At 48.9% G+C, this 22,327-nt stretch overlaps 2 protein-coding genes across 3 annotated transcripts; both read left to right on the top strand.

Annotated features, from left to right (window-relative positions):
* Window positions 1–575: 575 nt before the first annotated feature.
* Window positions 576–7,288, top strand: mpzl3 (myelin protein zero-like 3). Of its 2 annotated transcripts, none has more exons than XM_029171092.3 (6): window positions 576–1,273; window positions 2,235–2,401; window positions 4,615–4,828; window positions 5,466–5,622; window positions 6,228–6,297; window positions 6,498–7,288. In XM_029171092.3, exons 1-6 carry the CDS (start codon window positions 1,207–1,209, stop codon window positions 6,576–6,578), a joined length of 756 nt encoding a protein of 251 aa, XP_029026925.1. In that variant the 5' UTR covers window positions 576–1,206; the 3' UTR covers window positions 6,579–7,288. The 2 variants fall into 2 exon arrangements, with proteins under 2 accessions (XP_029026925.1, XP_029026927.1); XM_029171094.3 differs by lacking the exon at window positions 576–1,273 and adding an exon at window positions 1,280–1,476.
* Window positions 7,289–11,308: 4,020 nt separating this feature from the next.
* Window positions 11,309–22,150, top strand: gap43 (growth associated protein 43). The gene is made up of 3 exons (XM_029170609.3): window positions 11,309–11,673; window positions 17,263–17,884; window positions 20,842–22,150. Exons 1-3 carry the CDS (start codon window positions 11,644–11,646, stop codon window positions 20,919–20,921), a joined length of 732 nt encoding a protein of 243 aa, XP_029026442.1. The 5' UTR covers window positions 11,309–11,643; the 3' UTR covers window positions 20,922–22,150.
* Window positions 22,151–22,327: the final 177 nt, after the last annotated feature.

Raw genomic sequence — 22,327 nt, 5'->3', positions numbered from 1 at the left:
CATCTATTCAAAACAGGAAGTGGGATCCCCGCCTCGCTGTGGGAACGGTTACATAATACTCTGAACAGATACAACACAAAGACTGCACTGATGGATGCAGAGAGGATGAAGTCTCACTCGACACAGCCTAATCTCATGCATAAGGGTAAACAGCGTAGACTTAATTTTACCCACGTTTCAGCTTTGTCAAACCCACGTCTCACTTGTTTAAACAACTGTCACGGGGATAATTTCCACACAATCTGTTTGGATTAGAAGCTGCTTCAGTTGTATAGTAATTTATATTCCGTCATTTATATGTGTTGCATGAAGCCTCTGGCCCCAGAGTCCTTTATTAACAGAGTCGCTCGCCACAGCGGCTCCTTAATTATAATCACGTCAGGAAGTGATGTTTAAAATGAGGAATAAGCGTTTCCCTCAAACTCACTCGCTCCTACAGCGCAGACCCAATGAGTTTGCACAATAAAAATAGCTGTAGATTCCACAGGAGATTATTTACTCAGAACAGGTCTCTTCTCTAATATCCAGTCCAATGCAGCCGGCGTTACTGAAATTACACGAGGGTATGCAACATGGAGTAATAAAGTGACATGAATCAACAGAAAAATTGACTGAAAATGACTCATTGTGCTTGATGCCGCAGAGGAGCAGATATTATATCAGAGAAACAAACTAGAAAAACAAATACATCCTCCCATTAGAGATAATTAAGACAATGAGATAATTAAAGACTGGGGACTGGGACAGTGGAGTAAAAATACAGTAGGAGGGAAGTACCAAAGGTTTTTTTAATTACGCTGCCTGGGGAATCGCTTGACAGAGAGGTCACACGAGGGAAAAGGGATTTTATTTTTACATTTTATTTTGGCTCCACAGCGTGACGTAAATGGAAACGTCGGGAAATTACACCCACAGAGATGCACGCTCGTAATTTCACCCAGAGACAGTATAGGTATTTTATGGGCAGTTATTAATAGAATGTAGACTAATAATAACAATAAAACGATAATAAACGCTTAAACGCTCGAGGTGAAGAGTTTTTTTTTTTTTTTGATCCAGCGGCTCCACTTCCTGGTGCACCTGTTTTTCAGGTAGGACGGACCTGAACCACCACCAAACAACACTATGGGCGGAATGTATCCGAAACTTTGACGCAACTTGTCTTTTTTTGTCGTCACGCAGGTCTTTGCGTATCCACCTCCTACAATGCGCCGACTGCGACGCGGGGGTCCCGCCGTGGACGTCGCTTTGTTCGGCGCGATCGTCTGCGTCGGTGAGTGAAACGGGCCCCGGAGCTCGTCTTTCAGCCTCAGCGGGCGCAGACGCACGTCTACGTGGAGTGTTTGTGGCGGCGGCCTGCCCCGGGCTGTTTGGGAACAACACCAGCGTCTTTACTTGGACTATATGCTTTTACTATATATACTTTTATGCAGCGTTTTATTCCCAAGTCGCCTCCAGGTGCTGGATCGCAAACAGGTCTGTTGGGAAGGAATTCCCGTAACGCCACGATTAAAGCGACTCCACGTTCTAACAAAAACAGGTGGCACCCGTTTAAACGGGGTTTATGTAAGATATTGTGAAACGACACGGTGTTCGTCAATGATTGGTGGCATTTATGGGGATCCGTGACACAGCCGTCAGCTGGAGTCTGCTGCGGTGAATGGGCGCCATAAAAATGACGGGCCGGCGCGAGGAGCCAGCTTCTGCGGGCTCTGCCTGGTTGCCAAGTGCGCTACAAACACGGGTCTGAGCTGCTCTCTGCGAGCGTCTGACCTTTTTAGCGGAATAAAAGGGGGAGAGAGAGCGCGTGGACGTGGCTACTGAGAATGGAGGAGACTAAATATGAGCCCAGAGATCAACAGCTGTGAGACACACCCCTGGTCCGCTGCCCTCGCCTTCCTGAACGCAGAGACGTGGTCTCTCTCTCCCGTTACATCTGCCGTTTGACAGACAGATGTGTTGCAGGTCCTGTCACGCGCTCGCGAGGAACGCCGCTCGGCTCGCTGTCTTCCGGGAGGCGCGTGCGCCGCCGACGCTTTGATGCCGCCGCGGCGTGGGCCCATTTGTAGACGCCGTCAGCCTTTTCATGTGCCGTTTCTGTTTAAAGTGCCACTCACCACCGCTTCGACGCTATCTGAACACCTCAACCTGGCAACCCGCGCCAATCACGTTTCCCCGGCTCTGCTTTCTTGTGTCACTCCCATCATTGTCGTCTTCTTCTTTCCACCCCCCAGCCCCTTCTTTAGTCTTCGCCATCCTAGTACAAACTCCAGCGGAGCTCCATGCGGCTAAAGGGGACACCGTCACGCTGCCCTGCACCTTCACATCCACCAGCAGGCCGACCAGTAGGATGATAGTGGACTGGTCGTACAGGCCGCAGGACGGAGGGCCGCCAGACAATGTGAGTACACGCGTATCACCTGTGCAGTCAGTTTACCCATAACATCAAATATCAATGATTTGCTGATCGGATTTTTTGTGACCTCAGCCTAGTAATCTCCCTAGTAGGTTTAAGCCAGTGAGACTTCCCCAGGAAACCTCATGCTCATGGTCTGAGCTCCCTTTTAAAACCTCTTCCTCTGTGGCTGGATCGCGGTCTCGTTTGAGTCGCGTCCAGTTGTACACAGCCCAGCATGTATATGTATTAAATCCCCAGTCTCCCGCCTACTCCGTCCCCTGGGTTCGGTTCCCGTGGCCGGTCCACTCAGAGTCCACCACATAACTTAAGCGCCCCCATTTGGATTTGAAGACGGCCATGAAGTGTGGTTCTGTGTAACGGCATTAGAAGCACAGGGATCCATAGTGTGGTATCTGCAACCCTATATCCCATCATTTCTTATAGGAGCACTCAGAGTTAAGTGGGAGCTAATGTTTTGCGGCTCCGCGGGGCTGGAGGTTTGCTGGTTTATTTGTGAAAATGCGATTGTGTGAGTGTCGAGGGGGAGGGGAGGGAAACGGGCTCGGTGCATGTTCTGTCGACACGCTGCGCTGTTGCTGCATGCGTGCTATTAGTCAGCGGGTTGGAATTACTGCACAAGGTTATTAATAAAAAAAAAAAAAAAAAGGTGCGGCATCTTCGGTGCCAGTGGTTCCTCTCCTCAACCCACATCAGCTGGTTTGTTTCTTTACGGCACATAAGTACATAAACAATCCATAGATGGAGGCGCGTCTGGAAGTTCGTGTTTCAGCTTCTGAGCCGAGTTCATTTTCCTTCCATCCAATTTCATTAGCGGTCGGCCGGTTTTGGCTGCTTTGTCGGTCGGCGCGTCCCTCTCGTGCTGTATATCAGGCGGGGAAAGGCCATGAATAAGCATGTGAAAGGCTCCATCAGAAAATATGATTCTGTTGCCAACGCGCTCGTGTCAATCTGAATTGCTGCAGTGCCTCAGTCCCGATGACGAGGATTTGGCTCTTGAATTGTGCTGATTTCGACGCCAGTGACTTGAGTCAAACACCAGGCGGTAGTGGAGGTGACCGGTTCTGAGCGTAAAGCCCGGTGGATCTGAGCAGACTGCGAGCTGCTCTCGTGCACGTTGGCTCACAGCTCAAATGATCGGCCTGAGTAACAGTGCAGAGGGACGGGAGGCTTATCTCCACCAGGTGTGTGATTGTGGCTGATAAGCACAGGTGTAAAACCATCAACCTGCACCGGCGTTTCTGCTATCTGCATAAAGCTGACTGTGCAAACACAAAATGTTTGCGCAACAATTTCTACTTAATCAACAGAAAATTTTTTTATTCACATGTATTTCACCAACATGCAGCTCTAATATGACTCTTAAGTTAAATATATTTAGGTTTTGTGTTAAGTAAATCATAACTCACAAGAATATTATTTATAATATAGCAAGGATAATTTTAATAATCATTAATGAACCTGATGACTCACACACTTATTGTAGTTTCAAGCAGAAAGTGCAAAGAACAAAGGTTTAAATTAGATTTAATGTCTCTGAGAGGCTCAGATTTCTCTGCTCACATAAGTAGTTACCATCTTCTTATGAAGAAGCATCATGATGTATCATCCTCTTGTTATTATCATCTGTATCAGCTCATATTGTCTACAGATTCTGAATCTGGTCAATTATGATCAGATCAAAGTTTGGATAAAAGGTCATTCTTTTAATATTATCCTGTCCTGGTGTCCAGATACTGACGACCCACGAAACTTATAAAACACAAACTCTCCCGTCTTTTTGAATGTACCCTGTAGTCTTTCCGCATCCCCATCTCCTCCCACACATGCGCTGCACTCCGGATGTCATGTTTGAGGAGCTCTGGGTCAGCTGGATGTGGGTGTAATTAAAGACGGAGCTTGTTGCTGGAAACCGAAAGGCGAATATGGTGTTTGCGAATCACGCGTGAGAATTTCTTCTCTCTGACGTCTATACTCACGTCTCTTATGCTGAACACGGAGTCCTTTTTCACTGCGTTGTTGACAGTAGTGCCAAAAGAAAATGTCCCACCATCTGTCCCACCACCTGCTGCACTGGACACGTTCCCCTAGGGATGAAACTGTGTGTAGGAATGGCAATGAGCTCTCTCAGCGTATTAATTATTGATTCATTAGCTGATCTTCAGGTGAGGCCGCTACCTTCTCCCCTCTCTGTCCAGTTCTTCCACTTCTCCTCCAAGGAGTCGCTCTCGCCAAGCGGCCAGTTCACGAACCGCATCCGGTGGTACGGCAACCCGGCGCGAGGCGACGTCTCCATCCAGCTGATCAACGCCACGCTGACCGACAACGGCACCTACGCGTGCTCCGTCAGAAACCCGCCGGACGTCCACGGGTCTCCGACATCACACATCGTCCTCACTGTGACGCCTAAGAGTAAGAGCGCGAACGGGTGATGCTTCAGCGGCTCTGTGCAGCCTGGCGTGACTCGCATCGTACGTTGACTCACACATCTTGGCCTGTGAAGAACAACTCATCAGGTTCATGGGAGCTACTCTTAATAAACTATAAAAAAATAGTTTGGGTCTAGACTAGTAGGTATTATTCAAAACAAGTGGTGAGAAAGTAGCTACTGCTCATCTTCAGTTAGCTTAGCTGAGCGTAAAGAATAGAAATGGACAAACAGGCTGTTCAAAGGTGGTAAAATCCACCCACCAGCATCTGTAAAGCTCCTCCATGTTACATCTTGTTTATTTCCTGGATGGAAGCATGTGCCAGACAAGCGGAGACAGTTCCTCTAAGTGAAAGGTCCCCTGGACGGAACCCAATGCATGATAATGGCTTTTAATTATTACACTTAGTTTGGTGCATGGATGATTAAACGTAGGTTAAGCTGAACTAACTGGCTGCCTGCTCCAGCTGTACAGTAGATTGGCCCTACAGATGTGAGTGATGGTCACTATGCCCAAATTGTCAGCACTTTCTGACCTGTACAGGATGATGCTATCCATCTGTTTGGCCATTAGCACCTTGTTAACGTTGGTCTAATGACCTCGCATCCATCTCTCTCCAGAGCCCGGCGTTCGCTTCTCCGACGTGGCCGTGCTCCTCGCCTTCGTCCTCCTCCCCTCCGCCGTCGTCACCCTCGTTCTTATTGGACGGATACTCTGTCCCAAGGAGGGACACAGCCAATCGAAGTCGCACAGATCGCCCATAGAGGTCATAGAGGGGTGAGTAGATTTATCGGGCCATTGCCGCGGTCTCTGGGGGGAGAGGCTAGTCATTCCTCCGCTGGTTGTACAGTGGATCCGCTGCCTGAATGTAAATGTGATTTACATTTACGTTTGTGAAGGGTAAAAGAAACATTTACATTTAAGTTAGGTTTTAATTCAGAGGCTGCTAGTTACAGAAAATTATGATTTAAAGAGAAGTCAGGCACTAAAGTCTTATTAAAGCTAATTTTTAGTACTGCACAGCTTAAATGAGTTGCTCCATGCACTAGTTCTACTCTGTGAATACATGTTGAATGTGTTATATAATTAACCTATTTATGTTTTTGATTACTGGCTTTGTTTCTTTGCCTTGTCTTTTTTAGAAGTGCTAAATAAATAATGAGACAATCTACTGTAGTAAACCTAAGTGACTTTTCATAGCAGGAAACAAAACACTGTGTTTATGATAATAAATAGAAAGCTTAACTTTGCTGGGGGAGGCGTGTGTCGTCCTGGGACACCCATCGGTCCGTAGCTTTAAAATGTGAAAAGCAGGATTTATTGGTGCTAACTGAGAAGCCTTGTTGCCACTACTGAGCCTTTTTTGTGTCTTTCTTCATCAGAGAGGACTATGGCGTCCACCAACCACAAGCCAATGAAAAAAAGGCCTCATGCTGTACCCTATTTCTCATGGTAGAGTACAGAACACTTTAATATAGCACAATGTCTTCCAGCCCATAAATATCTTAATGTCTGCTGAGTCTCACAACACGACTTAAGGGTGTATAAAATATTGATATTTTTGTCCAGTGCAGTTGTTCGTGTCTCGGTCTGGAAAGACGTGTAAGTGTGTGTGTGTGTGTCTCTTTTCTCTTGCTTCTCGTTTCGTGCAGGACCCAGAGGATGAATTTAAGTATCACAACTCAAAGAAAAAGACCTCCATGGATGAAGGCTGCGCTGAGTCTCGGTGCTAGAGAACCCTGGTGGCTGGGGGATGTAACTGCACCGTCTGCTTGCTTTAGGGAGTGGAAGCCACCGAATGGGAATCAGCACTGGAATCGTCCGTTGATGTTTTTTATTTTTTTCCTATTTTTGTCTTTTTTCTGCAGTCAAACACTCAACCAGTCACTTTGGTGATGGAAGTCTGGTTTCATACCTGTTTACTTTCTGTCTACAGAACATTATAGTCTGTCTCTTTCTGTCACTGTGACTCTTGGTCACTGCATGTGCCTTTGTGGAACACAGTGACATTTGACTTGAATACTCTGCTACCTTGAAAAGACACAACAACTCGATTTATCTTAGCGGGACGCTTGACGTCTCACTCTGCGCTCTGGGTGGAATCGAAAACGCTGCGAACACGAGATGAGACGCGAGGACTTATTGAGGCTGTCGACTTTAAAAATGAAAACGTGACAGCGTTTGATGGCGCTGAATGTATTTCTCACTCAGTCTGTGGTGGTGAACAACTGGTATCAATCTTTCAGGTACCGGTGGACACAAACACTGAGGAGAAACCGTATATTTATGTTTAGTGAAGGAGATATTTGTTGTCTAACTTATGACATAGAAAACTTCTGTCGTGTCCGTCATGATTAAAAACAAACGGATTTGGATTATTTGTGACCTCTGTACTGTAAATATAGTACTGTATATAAAATAAAGTATATTTGAGTTTTCTGTATGTTCTTGTCCCGTCTCAGCTCAGTGCCCTGCAGGTTGTGGTCCGTCTGGGATGTGGTCGCTGCATGCGATATAAGAGGCCTGAGGTTTTGGATGCACAGCTTGCTCGCGTTGAATATTTTAGTAACATTTTTGCCTAAATAAATAGTTTATGATCAGACTCATTTCACTTTTGTGAGGAGATCAACGTGATTTATTTTTTAAAGAAGATGCTTCCAGCAAAGGTTCTTCGTTTCATTTGAAGCGTCTCCGTTTCGTATAAGAAAAGTGCGAATTTGTCAGCGAAGCAGCCATTTTCCCCTCTGCTCTCTTTGTTTGGTCTGCTGCACTATTCATGAATGGGCCTCCTCCACTATTCATGAACGTTCTTGAATATTCCTTTAAAAACTTTAAGGACAGGCTGGCGTCTCGCAGCTTTACACACAAATTGTGGCAGCATCGGCCTCATGGACACGGTCACATGAAGCCACGGATGAAATGCAAACACAACCACGAGTCCTCATTCTGTCTTATTTCTCTCCTATTTCTCATTTAGGTCTCTTATGCCCTCTAGGTTTTAATAATTCACACAGTGTGATGGCGAAACAATTATCATTCTCGCTTCATCTGAACTACCATGGCAACAGCTTACTCATGTCAGGCGGAAAAAAAAAGTATTTAAGAAAACTGAAGGAAGAAAATGCTGCGACTCTTAATTCAAATTTTCGAGCCCTCCAGGCTACAAGGACATAACAGCACTTACACGTGCGGAGTCACCGTTCCACTGTAGACGGGCTCCTCCAGCCATGCAGACAGGGAGATTATTTAATATTTGTACTGCGATAATACACTGACTTTCCCTCTCAGCCACAGGTTGAATTTCATTTAAATGTATTAAGGCCGGCGTGAATGTGGAAATGACAGGAAGTCAAAGACTCCATACTTGTATTAGCATTCATCACTGTATCTTACAAGAGGAGCAAAGGTCTGCAGAGAAGCATCTAGAGGATTAGAGTTAAAGAGCATGAAAGCTAAGAATTATGGTTATTAGTATGTCTTTCTTTCACATGATTAATTCTATACTGTACATAGTGTACAGTACTGTATATGTCTAATCTGACACCAGCCTGGTCTAAAGTAGCACAGCGGTCCAACAGAGATGTCTAATATTAGATAATTGGCAAATACTGAGGCCAATAATCATTTTTCTAACTGAAGCCACATTTGATTTCTTGCTTTTTCCCCTAAGGGCATTGATGTTTAGCCCCATTATTTACTTTTAAGAATGAATAAGTCATGAGTGTAGCTCACGCTGCAGGTAATAACAGTGTTTAGTCTAAAAGTCACTGGTGGTGAGGGTTTGCGGATGTTGCCGTATCACCTGATGACACCGCCAGACCCTGTAATCAGCGCTATCGCTTCTCCGTCGGACGCGGCGCGTTGAGGCCTCGCAGCGTCACCCTCGCAAAAACAGGCTTTTACTCTGGGAATAGCGCGTAAGCGCCGCCAGAGCCGTTGAACTGTTTTACTTTCAGCACGGAGTCATAGCGGCCTAGTGCCATTAACACCTGGAGCAACGTAGCACTTATGGTTTTCAGGCTTGTTGCTGGTTGGTGGAGGCCTGAGGTCTGTGTTAACGCCCTCATCCACTTTAACAACCTTGCACTTGTGAAGCCTGTGAAAGTCAACGTCTTCCACAGATACAGCGACCTTTCACAGTGCAAGTGATGCCGTCGACTAGTGTGAGGACAGACAGTCCCGTGCACTAGTCAGTATTGATTTGCATAGAAAATGAGCATAGGCTCATGTAGAAACTGGTTAAATCTGTAAATAAAAGAAGGAGCCCGTCATGTGAGGTGCAGTGACGACGGGGCCACAGCTTGCTTCTCCACCAGCTCAAATGAGGCAGAGTTGCTCGATATGCTACGCATGCAGCACAGCTCGCTTTAAATAGTTTACGCAAAGTAGGGCAACTAGCGGCGTACCGAAGGCGGCGCGGTGAAGAAGCGGGGAACAAATATGTTTCGCTGTAAGTCTGTTTTCTCAGTAAACAGCTAACGACACTTTAGCGCTTCAGATTTCATGCTACTGCAGGAGGATGAAGCTGATTCAAAGAGTGCGCACACACACACACACACACACACACACACACACACACACACACACACACACACACACTAAGCAGGAAATAGTAAAAACATCCATTTTGCAAATTACAGTATAATCTTTCAGGATCTAAACTGACATTTTCAAATAGTTTTTGTTTCTTTCAAATTTTCTGAACAAATATTACATTTATTATGACAGAAAGAGAGAAAACATTTGGAAGCCTCAGCCTCATATGTCTATGACTAATTAATTGGTGTCTTCGTTTCTTTTCTGGGTCAAATAATGATTTGTGTCTTTTTGCCCACTCATGGAAACCACACTGCTGCTTCTTTACTCATCCTTGGCACCAGCGTTTGGGAAATTCAGACCACATCAGACAGAACGCTCGCCTGCTTCTCATTCCAGTGGAGCGGCCCAGTCGGGGGAAAGTCAAGCGGCAGCTGCTTGGCATGAATGCGCACGTCTTTGTGAAAGTAAAGCAGGGCAGCGCTCTGAGATCATGCACACTCAGCAGAAGCGTGCGTTGCCACGGCGTCTCTGTCACGCGGCTCGCCGTGGACCATGACACATACCGATGATGCGCTACAGTAACGGTGCTAGATCTGCCTGTGTGACAGCAGCGGCCACCAGGAAGGCTGCGGGCTAATGATTTCCCCGAACTGCGTGTGGAATAATCCTGTGAGAGACGAGAACACGCGCGAGGAGCACAACCCCTGAGGACTCTCCTTCCTCCTCTTCCTCCATCTTTGTCTCCATCTCTCCCTCCATCCTCATTGTGTCTGTAGCATCTGCTGGTGCTCGCTGGTGTCAGAGCGGGGGTGGGGACTCTTCTGACACTACAGTGTGTGTGTGTGTGTGTGTGTGTGTGTGTGTGTGTGTGTGTGTGTGTGTGTGTGTGTGTGTGTGTGTGTGTGTGAGACAAATGCAGCGTGTGGGTGTTTGCCTGAGCATGTGTCTGCCTGCCTCGCTGTACTGTAATGGTTATAAATGTAGTTGTGGGGATAATGCATGCATTGTGCCTGCTCATTATTCTAGACTGTGTGCAAATTTGAGCACAGGGTTTAAAAAAAAAGGGAGGGGGGGAGAGAAAGAAGCCTTCGCCTGCCTGTCTGCCACACCCGGCCTCATGCTTCCTCCTCCTACCTTCATCCCTTTCTCTCGCTCCATCTTTCTCTCGCGCTCTCATACACACTCCTCCTCCTCTGCTCTTCTAGTCTATCTGTTTCCATGAGAACAGAGAGCGTTGGGTATGGGGTGGTAGTGGTGGTGGTGTGTGTGACGTGTCCTCCGAGCCACAGTGTGCGTGCGTGTGCGTGTGTGTGTGTGTGTGTGTGTGTGTGTGTGTGTGTCGCATGATGCTGCTCTCTTTCACGCGTTTCTCCTGGCAAGCGCTGCTCCCGGCTGTGCCAGAAAACATGCTTTTGGCATCGCCGTGACGATGTGGATGGAGAGCTCGCAGACTCATAACACCGGTCTTACATCCACAGAGTCTGAGAGGGAGCCTAAGCGGAGAGCAGGCTTTTTCTGTTTTAATAAAGACACCTCTTTATGTGTGCGGAAGGGGAGGGGATGAAACAAAAGGCTAGCCGTGCCCTGGAAAAAAGAAAAACTCGAAAATATAGAGGAACACAGCAACAAAGATGCATCGGGGAAGAAAGTGGAGAAAGTGAGTTGTTAGGGGAGAACCTTTTTTAGGGTGGGGCCGCTTTTGCTAGAGCCAGGCTGAACGAGGGGAGGAGGAGGAGGAGGAGGAGGAGGAGGGTGAGAAGATGTAGAAGAGAGGAGTGCTGATCTGAAAGAGGTGGGGGGGGTTCATCACTATGAGCGAGAAGAGAAGGAGGAGGGGGATAGTGTGAAGGAAAGAGGGGAGGAGAAGAGGGACGGAGGAAACGAGGGGAAGGGAGGGGTTTAAAGGGTGGGCTTGTAGTCATTGTCAAGCAGCGAGGAAAAGAGAGAGAGCGAGCGAGCGAGCGGGCGAGAGAGAGGTGCACCCCGGCAGACCAACTGAAGAGCGCGTGTGTGCAAACTGGGATGAGTAAATGCACTGAGCAGCTTAGCTGTTGATACAGTGCGCGCGAGAGAGAGAGAGTGTGTGTGCACGAAAGCGAGTGAGAGAGTGAGAGAGAGTGCGAGCGAGAGAGAGAGAGAGCGCGAGCAAGAGAGCGCGAGAGAGAGAGAGAGAGAGAGAGAGGGGGTGAGAGACAAGAAGTGAAAGAGAGGAAAAAGGGAAGAAAGAAGCAGAGAAGAAAAAGGGAGGATACTACAACTATGCTGTGCTGCATAAGAAGAACCAAACCGGTAAAGTCCTCCGATTCATTCCATCAGCATCTTCAGCTCTTATGATAAAATGCCGCCGCCGCTCAACTTTGAACTTTGTGATTATTGCTTATGAGTCAGATTAGGGCGCACGGCGAGAGATTAGCGAGGATGCCGCTGTAATTTGCTTGTGACTCGGGGCCTGGCTGGTCTTTGTAGAAGTCTACCCAGAGCCCAGACACGCCTAGTTAATGTGATTATCCTGCATGAATGGAGGCTGCCACAATGCCTTTCAGACCTCACACTGTACTTGTAGAGAGACACTTAAGACTGTAAGTGGATCCCCAACATCTGGGCATCCCCAGTTATTGATCATCGCTTGGAAAAAAAGTGCAGGTTTATTGAAAGGTGCTTGATAGATGCAGTATTTATTCAGGAGCTCCTCTGAACTCACCTGATCTACAGTATCTTTGTTACTAAAGCTCCATGAATCCAGCCAAGCCCCGCATTAAACGGGAGGCTTGGTGTCTCCTCCACTTCTGTTGTCTTAGACAGAACTGGGCGACACAGGAAAGTAGATCTCCACAGTGAGGAGGGAGAAAAGGGTGGGGTACGGATTGAGTGAGCAGCACCATCGTGTCAGTGGCCTCCTGGGAATGCAATGGGAATAAATGAGTCTAAATGGATTATCACAGCCCTCCAGCTTTATAAGTGGATGCTGTCAATGGAGGCTACGATGAAGTGTGCACTCGTTTAAAGGGTGGTGGTGGGCAGCTTCTGATAAACCACAGCTCTGCACGGTGGCAGGGAATAATAGAGAGACACCGGTGCTGCTTGGGAGTGGGTGGGTCCGGCTCGGCTCGGCGGCACCTTCCCGCCGAGCCATTTCAGCAGCCGCGATCCCAAGCCGATCGTGATCTCGATCGGACCGCGTAGCGCGCCGGATTCCGATGGCACCTTTTAAATGTCACTCCGAATGAGTCATAGTGGCTTCGGCGACGGAGGGGAGAGAGAAGAGAGGAGAGGGGAGAGAGGAGAGGGGAGGCTGCGCTCGCCGGCTGAAAGCGGGCATGGAGGCGACGAGCGGCAGGGTGGAGCGAGGCTTGTGCACATGGAGGAGGACTGGGGGGGGTGGGGGGGGGGGGGGGGGGGGGGGGGGGGTAGAAAGGGAGGTGGCGGAATCCACGCGGGGGGAGGAGGGGGGGGGGGTGGGATGGGAGGCGTGGGGACCAGGGCTGCAGCCGGCAGGAAGCACGCGGGTGACGGGGACCATGGAGAGGTGCGCCGGCGCGGAGGGCGATCGAGAAGCGGGGGAGGGGGAGAAGCCGGCACGCCGCTCGCCGCAGCCATGTGGGTGAGGCGCCGCCGGCTCCCCCCCCCCCCCCCCACAGAACGCCGTCGACGCGAGCCCGCGAGCACTCATCCTCCTCCTCTTTCTCGCCGGCGCAAACGAGTCCGGACTGACTGCGCGGTCTTCACGGACGGATGAGCAAAGAGCCCGGCGCTCTGCTCCCAAACAGCAGTGTTAAGTGCTCTACGGCGTCTCCTCCGTGGGAGCGGCAGCCGGCCCTGCATTTCACCCTCAGCCGCTGCAGCTCTTGCGTTTATTTTCAGTTTATTTGCTGCTCGTAGGCCGGCGGGCCTCAGCCGACCTCCCATCCTCCCCGTGAACCAGGACTTATCAGCTCCCACATCCGCTCTCGCTCGGCTCCACCCCAAAGCCCACGTCTGGGTTCCTTCCACGCCTCCGCTCATACATGACCCTCCTGAGCCTGCTCAGCCCTTAGAGACCTCTGCCCAGAGTCTGGCCTCAGCATCAGCACCAGCATCAGCACCAGCACCCCCGCCGTATCCCCGGACCCTGTGAGATCAGCGATGATTGTGGAGCCTTTGTTCAGGCTGAGAGCCGGTGTAATTCAATTAAAGGCTGCTCCAGAGGATGTGGCGGCGCCGGCATATGGCCGCTTATTAGCTGCGGCGGAGCGTCTTTTCCCGAGTTGCTGTAAAAGGCACAGCGGCTTCTTTAATGCTGCTGATCAATTCCCTGTCAAAGGGGCGAGAGAGAGAGAGAGAGAGAGAGAGAGAGAGAGAGAGTGGGGGCTGTGGCAGTCACCACCTGAGCCCCCCTCTCCTCAACCGCAGGAGATAGTCGGCTGAAAGGGTGTGGTGCTCCGCCGTGTCTACGTGCGAGAGAGAGAGAGAGGGAGAGAGAGAGGGAGAAGGAGTGGGTAGCAGCTAGCTCGGCGAGAGGCAGAATGAAAGGCGACAGAGAGAGAGAGCAGCGGCTGCAGACGGGAGCCGGGCTCTGGAGTCTGGGTGGCTCCTGCAGAGAAGCTGAAAGCCTGCTGGCGTTTTCCACAGCGAGGCGTCCCTGCAGGTAGCGGGCTACGGCCCTGCATGTGTGTGTGCCACCAACCAGCAGGCTGGCTAATAATACACCCGCTCCGGCTCTCATCCCATTCAAAGCGGGCCTCGCATCGCCAATATCTGCTCCAGTACTTCATTTCAGCAGCTGCTTCATATAATCCTCTCACGTCTCACTCATTAAAGGCGAGGGGGGGGTCATTTATTAAGATGACCCCCCACCCCCAGGTCTCCAGGTCTGACTCCCACGTCCCCCCCTCCTCTAAGTCGAGCCCCTAATTGCACCGGGTGGGAAGGTGGCCGGCCGGTGGGGGATGGTCGGCGTGTGGCCGGCGCCTTCGACCGCGGGTGTGGTTCCTCAGAGCCCACCCAAGGACGGAGCGGAGCCCCGATAGACACGTCCAGCTGTCAGAGCACCGGCCCAACACGCTGTAGCACGGGCCATTTATTACCTTTACACAGACAGCTGTGGCAGGCGGAGGGAGGGGGGGGGGGTGTTGCTGGTGGATGCCACAAATGAACCAAGCGGCCGTTATTTATCACCTCCAGCTTTACAAGTCGCTGCCATACATCACAATGGGAGCCTTTATATTCGCACGGTTGCGTGCTTCGCGGCCATCTGAGAGAAATACTTACGCTGCAAACGCGGACAATGAGCGCAGCTCTCGGCGGTTAATGTGGCGTAGCCATGGCAACCAGCGAGGCCGCGCTCAGGGAGGCAACGACGCCGGCCCTAATTGCAGCGCATTATTTGATCAGCCCCGTAATGGGAACGTGTTGTCTCCGTGAATGAAGGTGGACTTGAGTCAGGTATGAGCGGCGGCGTGACGTCAGAGCGAGGCCCGCGCGCCGCGCCGCGCCTTCGGGAGGAGCTGCCGTATTTATGAATGAAAATGCACCGCACAGACGCCGAGCGGAGCAGCGCCCGCACGAGACGACGTGACCAGGGTTCGATCAGCGGCCAAAAATCGCTAAGTGTCTGTAGTCGGGCACGTGTTTGTACGAGGCGGAGCGTTCGCTGTCACACCGCACCCGTTCGCCGCCGCAGCACTAATCCGTTCTGAATGGGGCCCGCGTCGAATCGAGTGCTCCGTGGAAACGCACCGCAGCGGTCGGGAAATCACAGCGCAGCACTTCTGCAGCGCGATGCACGCGGCGAATATCAATAATTCAAATCATGATGCTACAATTGTGGTCAGACCGTGATGGCGATCTTTCTGCTCGGGCCGATATGAGATCACTTGGCACTCTGCTGGTATTTTATTACATCTGCACACACACACACACACACACACACACACACACACACACACACACACACACACACACACACACACACACACACACACAGGGCCCTCTAATGTAAATGACATCGTCTCGGTTCCAGTAATGATGTCATACCTCCATATTCCCAAACACCCTCATCCATCGCTTCCTTTTATTTCTGACTCACTGTGTGCGGCCGGGCCGTAATTCGATTTAGAATTAAGTGCCTGGGTCAAAATCCTGGCAATTACTAGCACCTATGAGATCAGATACTCTAAACGCCGGAGCGGAGGGCGTGCCAGCGGTGCCCAGCGTCTCAAGGCAACTTTATGTTCACACTTAACATTCAGTCCCACTCTGCTCTGCTTTTTTTTTAATATAGCACTGCACACTGTGCTTCAGGAACAAGGCGTATATATATTAGGAATTACAGCAAGGCCCGGGGCAGGATTTACGCGCGGAACCCGGGGGGCCGCGCGTGAATAAAGGTGGAGGAGGTGAATGAACCAACACGGCTGAACCTTGGCCTCGCTGCTCCAATACTGCACTGACACGCTGACCCTGAGGAAGACGTGTCGGTTTAGGGCCTCTGGCCGTTAAATCACGTCAGACGGATGCGACCGAGTCAAATTCCAATTCCAGCTTCACGACGCGTCCCGTATTAGGAAACCGTACGCCGACGACTGCTTCCTCTGAAATTCACTGACCTCAAACAGGACTAGCGGCGTCCACTGCGACCTCCGACCCCCCGCTGGGCCGGCGCCACACCCTGCCACGACATCGCACCAGACCCCCCCCCCCCCCTCAGCCGCGCTGATTTATGAGCTCCCATTGGCCCGCTCGCCCCCGCGGGAGTCAGGTGGACCGCCAATCAGGGTGACATATAGGCCTCCACAGCGCCAACCAGCGCACGGCGCGGTGATGAGTTAGCACTCTGGTTGTCAAGGTAACCTTTGATGGCTGGGAGGGGTACGGCAGCGAGCGCTGAGCAGATTCAGGCAGCCTGTTCCCGTAGAAATCTGTTCAGAGGGAAGCGGTCGACTCGCGATTTTAAGGGAGACGTGGTCAATTATTAACCATCTTTACTTTAGTCTTTGTTATGTCAGGTGCTACATTATTCTCTCTATTTTCGCAGCATTATTAAACGGACTAGAATGATAATATCCCCACATCCCGATGCATCCGCTTCATTCGTCGCAGATGAAGCTCGCACGCATTTCCACTTCCCTCGTCCACCGCGGCGCTCAAATCTCCCCTTTGTGCTTTCGAACCGCACGGCACAAATCTGTGAACAGCACCTGGAAGGAGACGGGCCCGCGGACCCGCTGTCATCCTCCGGCCTAGCGGCGCCGCCTGCATGCTGCCACGCTGCTTACTCACGCTCATCTACGATGCACATTCAAAGCTTTTTTATTAAAGACTGTTTTACCTTGATTTGTTTGCCTATTCATTTTGAATGTACTGATTTAGTTTGTTTGCTCATCATTCATTCATTTTATTTGATTTGATTTCTTTTTATTAGATTTATATGACTCATAGCACAACCCACTATTTGATGGACAGCTATGGATCCCGTTGCCGAAGGTAATATCATTGAACCCCCTCCCCCATTCACTGTGCACTGTCCCATCCCTAACCCTCTCCCTCCTCCAGTCGTAAAACCCTCATTCAAGTCTGAACCTCTTCTGAAACCCCAGCTTTTCCTGCTCTGTCATTCTGTAGTTAATGGTTACAAACACATCCCTTCATGAGTGACCTAACAGCCTCATGTCGTAACGTGTAATTCTGTCTTTTACTGACGACTGATCTTCAGTTTGTGACAATCCTTGGTGGGACACTTAGCTCAAAGACAATATTTCAGCATGCTATTTTAGGATGGAGATTTTCAAGCTACATAACACCACACAGGGGAAATACTTAGCATAACAATCAATACAATCCCTTGGCCGTTCTCAGTCGACCGACACGTGTTGATTCGTTGTATATGCTTTTGGCTACTAGGTGGAGAAGAACGAGGAGGCGGACCAGAAGATTGAGCAGGATGGTACCACCAACAAACCCGAGGACAAGGCCCACAAGGCTGCCACCAAAATACAGGCTAGCTTCCGTGGACACATAACTCGGAAAAAGATGAAAGACGGAGAGGAGGAGAAGGAGGGAGACAGTCCCGCTGCTGCAGAAGAGGCGACGGAGGGGGGAGAAGAGGCAAAGAAGGCAGAGGGGGAGGAGACGCCTGCGAAGGAGGAGGAAGGCGCCGGAGAGGAGGCCAAGAAGGAGGGAGAGGAGAGGAGCCAAGCCAAAAGCCCAGTGGCAGACAAGCCAGTTAACTCTCCAGCAGCCGACGCTGCCTCTCCTGCCGGCGCCGCCACGTCCCCGGCCGCGGCCGCCACCTCTCCCACGGCGCCCTCCGAGCCCCAGAAGGAGGAGGCCAAGGCGGAGGAGAAAGCCGAGGAGAAGCCCAAAGAGGTGGAGGCCCCGGTGGCGGCGGCCAAGAGTCCCACCACAGCCATAGCTGAGGAGAAGAAGGAGAAGAGCGGGGAGGAGGAGGAGGAGGCCAGACAAGCCGACGTGCCTGCTGCTGTCAGCCCAACAGCTGAGAGGGAGGAGCCCAACCAAACAAAAGGTACGGGTCCGAGTCCAAACTCAACAATAAACACATGCATTTGCACACATACCAGTATTTTTAAGTAGAGAAGACCGAGCAAACCCTTCCCATCGCCCACTTGGCAGCCACCGCAGGACATAACTGCTCGTTGAGACTTTGGGATTTAAAGATCCTTGGCCGTGCTCCACCACTCACTGGTTAACACCCGGACACGGCTCAATATTAGACCAGACAGCCCTGTAGCTTAGTCTCTGTAAGATGGAAAATCCATACTGATGAGGCAGCGATGGGGGTAGAAACGCTGGGTTGGAAATGATTAATGCTGCTGGAGAATGCAACAGGAATAAGAACACAACAGGCTGGTGGTGACTTGGGAATGAATAGCGCTTGATTAACAAGATGAACAAAGGCCCGTGACAATGCTGCCTCATAAGCTATTCATATTACCTCACTGCTAAACTTCCTTTTTTGACCTGTGAAGAAGAGCCATGCAATTGTTAACGCCTCACTCTCACAACATACACTTGACATGACCTCATTCTGGTCCAAGGACTCTCAGACTGGGTCAGACAGGTAGATAATGGAGCATGCTCAATCTGGAGTAGGCGGAAACACACATACACTCATACTACACGAAAACTAGGTCACCTAGGTAGCGCTGCCTCCTCGTTGTCATAGTTACCACCTCGCCGGGATAGCTGGCCCGCATGGAGCAGAGTGCGGATAACAGGTGCTCTGATTTAAATGAATGATTAATTATCCCTACTGGTCATGATCCGCTCCGGGGAAGACTGTCGCAAACAAACACTACTTGACAAAGAACTGCTAATTGAGGAGCGGGCTGCGTGCACGAACGGGGGCCGCGGTCCGCCTCGCCGCGCCGACCGACACGGAGAACAAATGAATATTTATAGGCAGGTCGCTTGGTAAAGGTTTGTCAGTTCACAGAGCGGAGATGAATGCGCAAGGACGCCAGGTTCTCTGATCTGACTGAATTATTCATGAGGAAGCCTGGATGCCAAGCAGATACCGGCCGCTCTTAGGTACATGTGACCAAACTGGGCTGCTGTGATGACAGAACCGCGGGTGGTCACATTTATTGTAGTGTTTTACAAAATAAAAGTATGTTGGAAAATTAAAATGTGTGATCCTAAATTGGCAGAACTAAACTATGATTAGATTTACATGCCATCATTAGAACCGGTGACGCATAATTCTGCAGGTTGACTCCACACTCTGATCTCCAGAGCCCCGAGCAGCTGTGGCTTTGAGGGATTAGGTCAGGGAATTATCTTCCATCAAATCATGTTTCGTACACTCATTACAGACAGTACAATAAGGTAAGGGTGACGCCTGTAGCTGGGAACCAGTGCAGAGACTTTCCACAGGCAACACAAGCTTATTTCTTCATGCCAGACTGTGATGGGAGACAAGAAGCCGACTAAGAAGCATTCATGTGAATAATAAAATCACATTGTATAGAACCTATTTGCAGATAGAAAAACCTGTTGCTCTACTTCTCCTAGGGAACCGGAGAACTCTCGAGCTTCTAGGATCGTCAGCTGAATAGAATAGGTCGTCGTCTGCATAACAGTGCACGTTAGAGGTGTGGTCAGGGATGACAACAGGGCACCACAAGACAATACATGATGTACATACTGTACGAAATGATGATCTGACGATAACTGATGGCCGTTTTCTGTTGTTATGTCTGCTATCGTTTAAAATTCCACAGCAAATGATGAGTAATGCTCACATTAGCAGTGTTTGCTGAAAACTTCACAAGTCAGTGGGCAGAGTCAGAACATTTGTTTTCCCATCGTCGAGCCTGATTTGCAACCGAAGCAGCAAGTCAGCGAGCGATGCTGCCGGTGCCGAGGACTGATGTGGCACTGGAAAAAAATAATAATTAAAGGCTTGTAAATCCGTGTAAATCGTCCCAAATTGTATTAGCATCACACAGTTCACTGACGGCAGGAGAGGGACGCTGTCGAGTCTGTCACACCGGCTAACAAGCAAATTACCTCGTACCTGGAAGATCTGCTATGACTCATGCTGTCTTGAGTCACACACACAGACCCCCCCCCCTCCTCCCTTTCTTTCTGCCTCGCCCTCACACAGACACGCATGCCCACACACATGCACTCCGTCACCCCGCTCTCCAATGCAATGATGTCATTCTTTGATGTCTCCTTGCTCTATTAAAGGACTATGAGATCACCGGGTATGACATCACTGCTCGCAGGGCACTTTGTTCAACAACAATGGATTTGAGATATTATGTATATATTTTAGACAGCGCATGGCAGCTAATTAGCATAAAGCAAAGGAATAGAAATGGGAATAATAAAGAAATCCCTGCTAAATTACTAAACAAACACATTTAGTGGAGGATTAGTTATGCATCTCGGATTGTAAGTAATCCACGGCTGGGTGTATTCTCAGTGCAGTACACTGTGGGCATCACAGAGCATCAGATGTGACAGGCTGAGATGCTGCTGTTTGCTTTTTGATGTCAGTTCAAATGCTTCATGGCTCCATTAGGAGCACTCTCGTCTTTTATTATTTACACAGCCAATGTGGGATTTCAGACATTAGGCTCCGTCTTCTGACTGATGTGCTCTCACTTTCAGTCGAGTTGACACCTTGGAATTACACAGTTGTCTTTTTTCTAGGTTGCTAAAATCCACTTTCATGATTTTTGAATGCTAACATATGCTGGTGTATTTTCCCTATAGACAACCACACAATGTGATGCATTTAAAAGCTGATTTAATGTGAAATTGTTCTGCATCTTAGAAAACAGAGAGTTGTATTATCCCACTTTTAAATTTCTAAACCTTCATAAATATGAAGATTTGCTGCATCTCGCCTCTTCCATATTGTGTCTCCCTTCTCCCCGCCCTTACTTTTCATTTGCGCCCTTTGCACTGACCCTTTTCTCTTTGCCCGCGCCTCTCCCTCCCTCTGCTCAGATGCTGCAGGCGAGTCTAAAGCAGAGGAGGCCGCCCCGGCAGACGCCACCGCAGAGGCCACCGAATCCAAGGATGACTAAGGCCGAGTCCCACCCGAAGAAATCAAAATTAACAGTATGAAAAGTAACACAAAAACAAAAATCGAAAAAGGTTGCTCTTTGCCTTCCCAGTGCGAAGGCAGTCCGTTTCTATTTGTTTGTCATTTTTTGTGTGGCAATGATTTTCTCATGTTGGGGGAGTTTCCAGCGTGATGTTTTTTGGCTCAAGCTAATACTATCAAGAAGGGGTGGTGGTGATGATGACGATGGTGATGTTGAAGATGATGTTAAATAAAAATGATTATTATTTGATGATGATGAGAAGGATCTGACTCGGTAAAACTATTTAATGTAAGCGAGACCATGGACCCAATGCTCCCAACTGGGTATTTACACATTTAAAATGCATTGGCAATGCCCCAGACTTTATTTGCATTGCAATGCACCCTTTTTTCTTTTTTTTTTCGAACCACCAAACCACGCTGCAAACAAAATCCCTTCTGCGAATGCACGCACAAACGCAAGCAGGTTTTCAAATGCAACTCCAGTTTTCAACACAGCATACGTGTATTGAGAACACGCCAAAAAAGTTCATGTAAACACATCCAATGGAAACGAGAATGTACTATTAAATGTGTAATATGTCCAGTTGGGCGGCTTTAACCTCAATCAAAGACCAAGTATATACCAACATATACAGGACGAGACTATTGCTCTTTTTACTCAGCTTGAATCATTCAAGCTTGGTTTACACCCTTTTTACAAACTCTCTGTTTACGTACATTACAGTTAAGGACCTGTTGCCATTTAAATGACTCATAATAAACTATAAGAAACTACTGTAATATTGATGTATTTGGCTCTTACATACAGATTTGTGTTCTGCCAAGCAAATGTGAGAACAGTAGCATGAACCATTGAACCAGATGCATGATGGGAACTCTCCCTCTGAGAGGAACTTTTTCGCAGTCACAAAAACTTAAGAGCTGTGGCGGCTTCTTTTTGATGTCTTTGGTGTTGTTATGACAGTTTATATGAATTGGAGAAATACTCTTGCACTGATGTTACGAAAAAAAGTAAAAATAAGAATCTAACCAACGAGGAAACAAACAAAGAAAAACCTACAAAAAAATTCCTATGTTCCAGTGAGTGCAATGTCCAGTTTCAACCTTATCAAGGAGTTCAAACTTGTGAGAAAAAATATGAAAAAATAAAAATGGTTTCAATGTCTGTTTTCAAAATAAAGCAAATGTGCCAATTACCATCATAAACTGTGGAGTTTGTTTACAGCCGTGTTGTTTCACTTTTCTGCTAATGAATTATGAATAAATGAATTAAGCTTACTGAATTACTGAAAAACACAATATCTGAACATATAAATCATTAACTCTCCTGCAAGCGAGACAGATGAGCAGCTCCTGATTAGATTTTGCACTCAGGGAGCTGCT

Source organism: Betta splendens, chromosome 13 (assembly GCF_900634795.4).
Source record: "Betta splendens chromosome 13, fBetSpl5.4, whole genome shotgun sequence".
Classification (NCBI taxonomy): Eukaryota; Metazoa; Chordata; class Actinopteri; order Anabantiformes; family Osphronemidae; genus Betta; species Betta splendens.
Note: the sequence above shows the minus strand (reverse complement) of the source record. Positions and strands in the feature narration are given on the sequence as shown.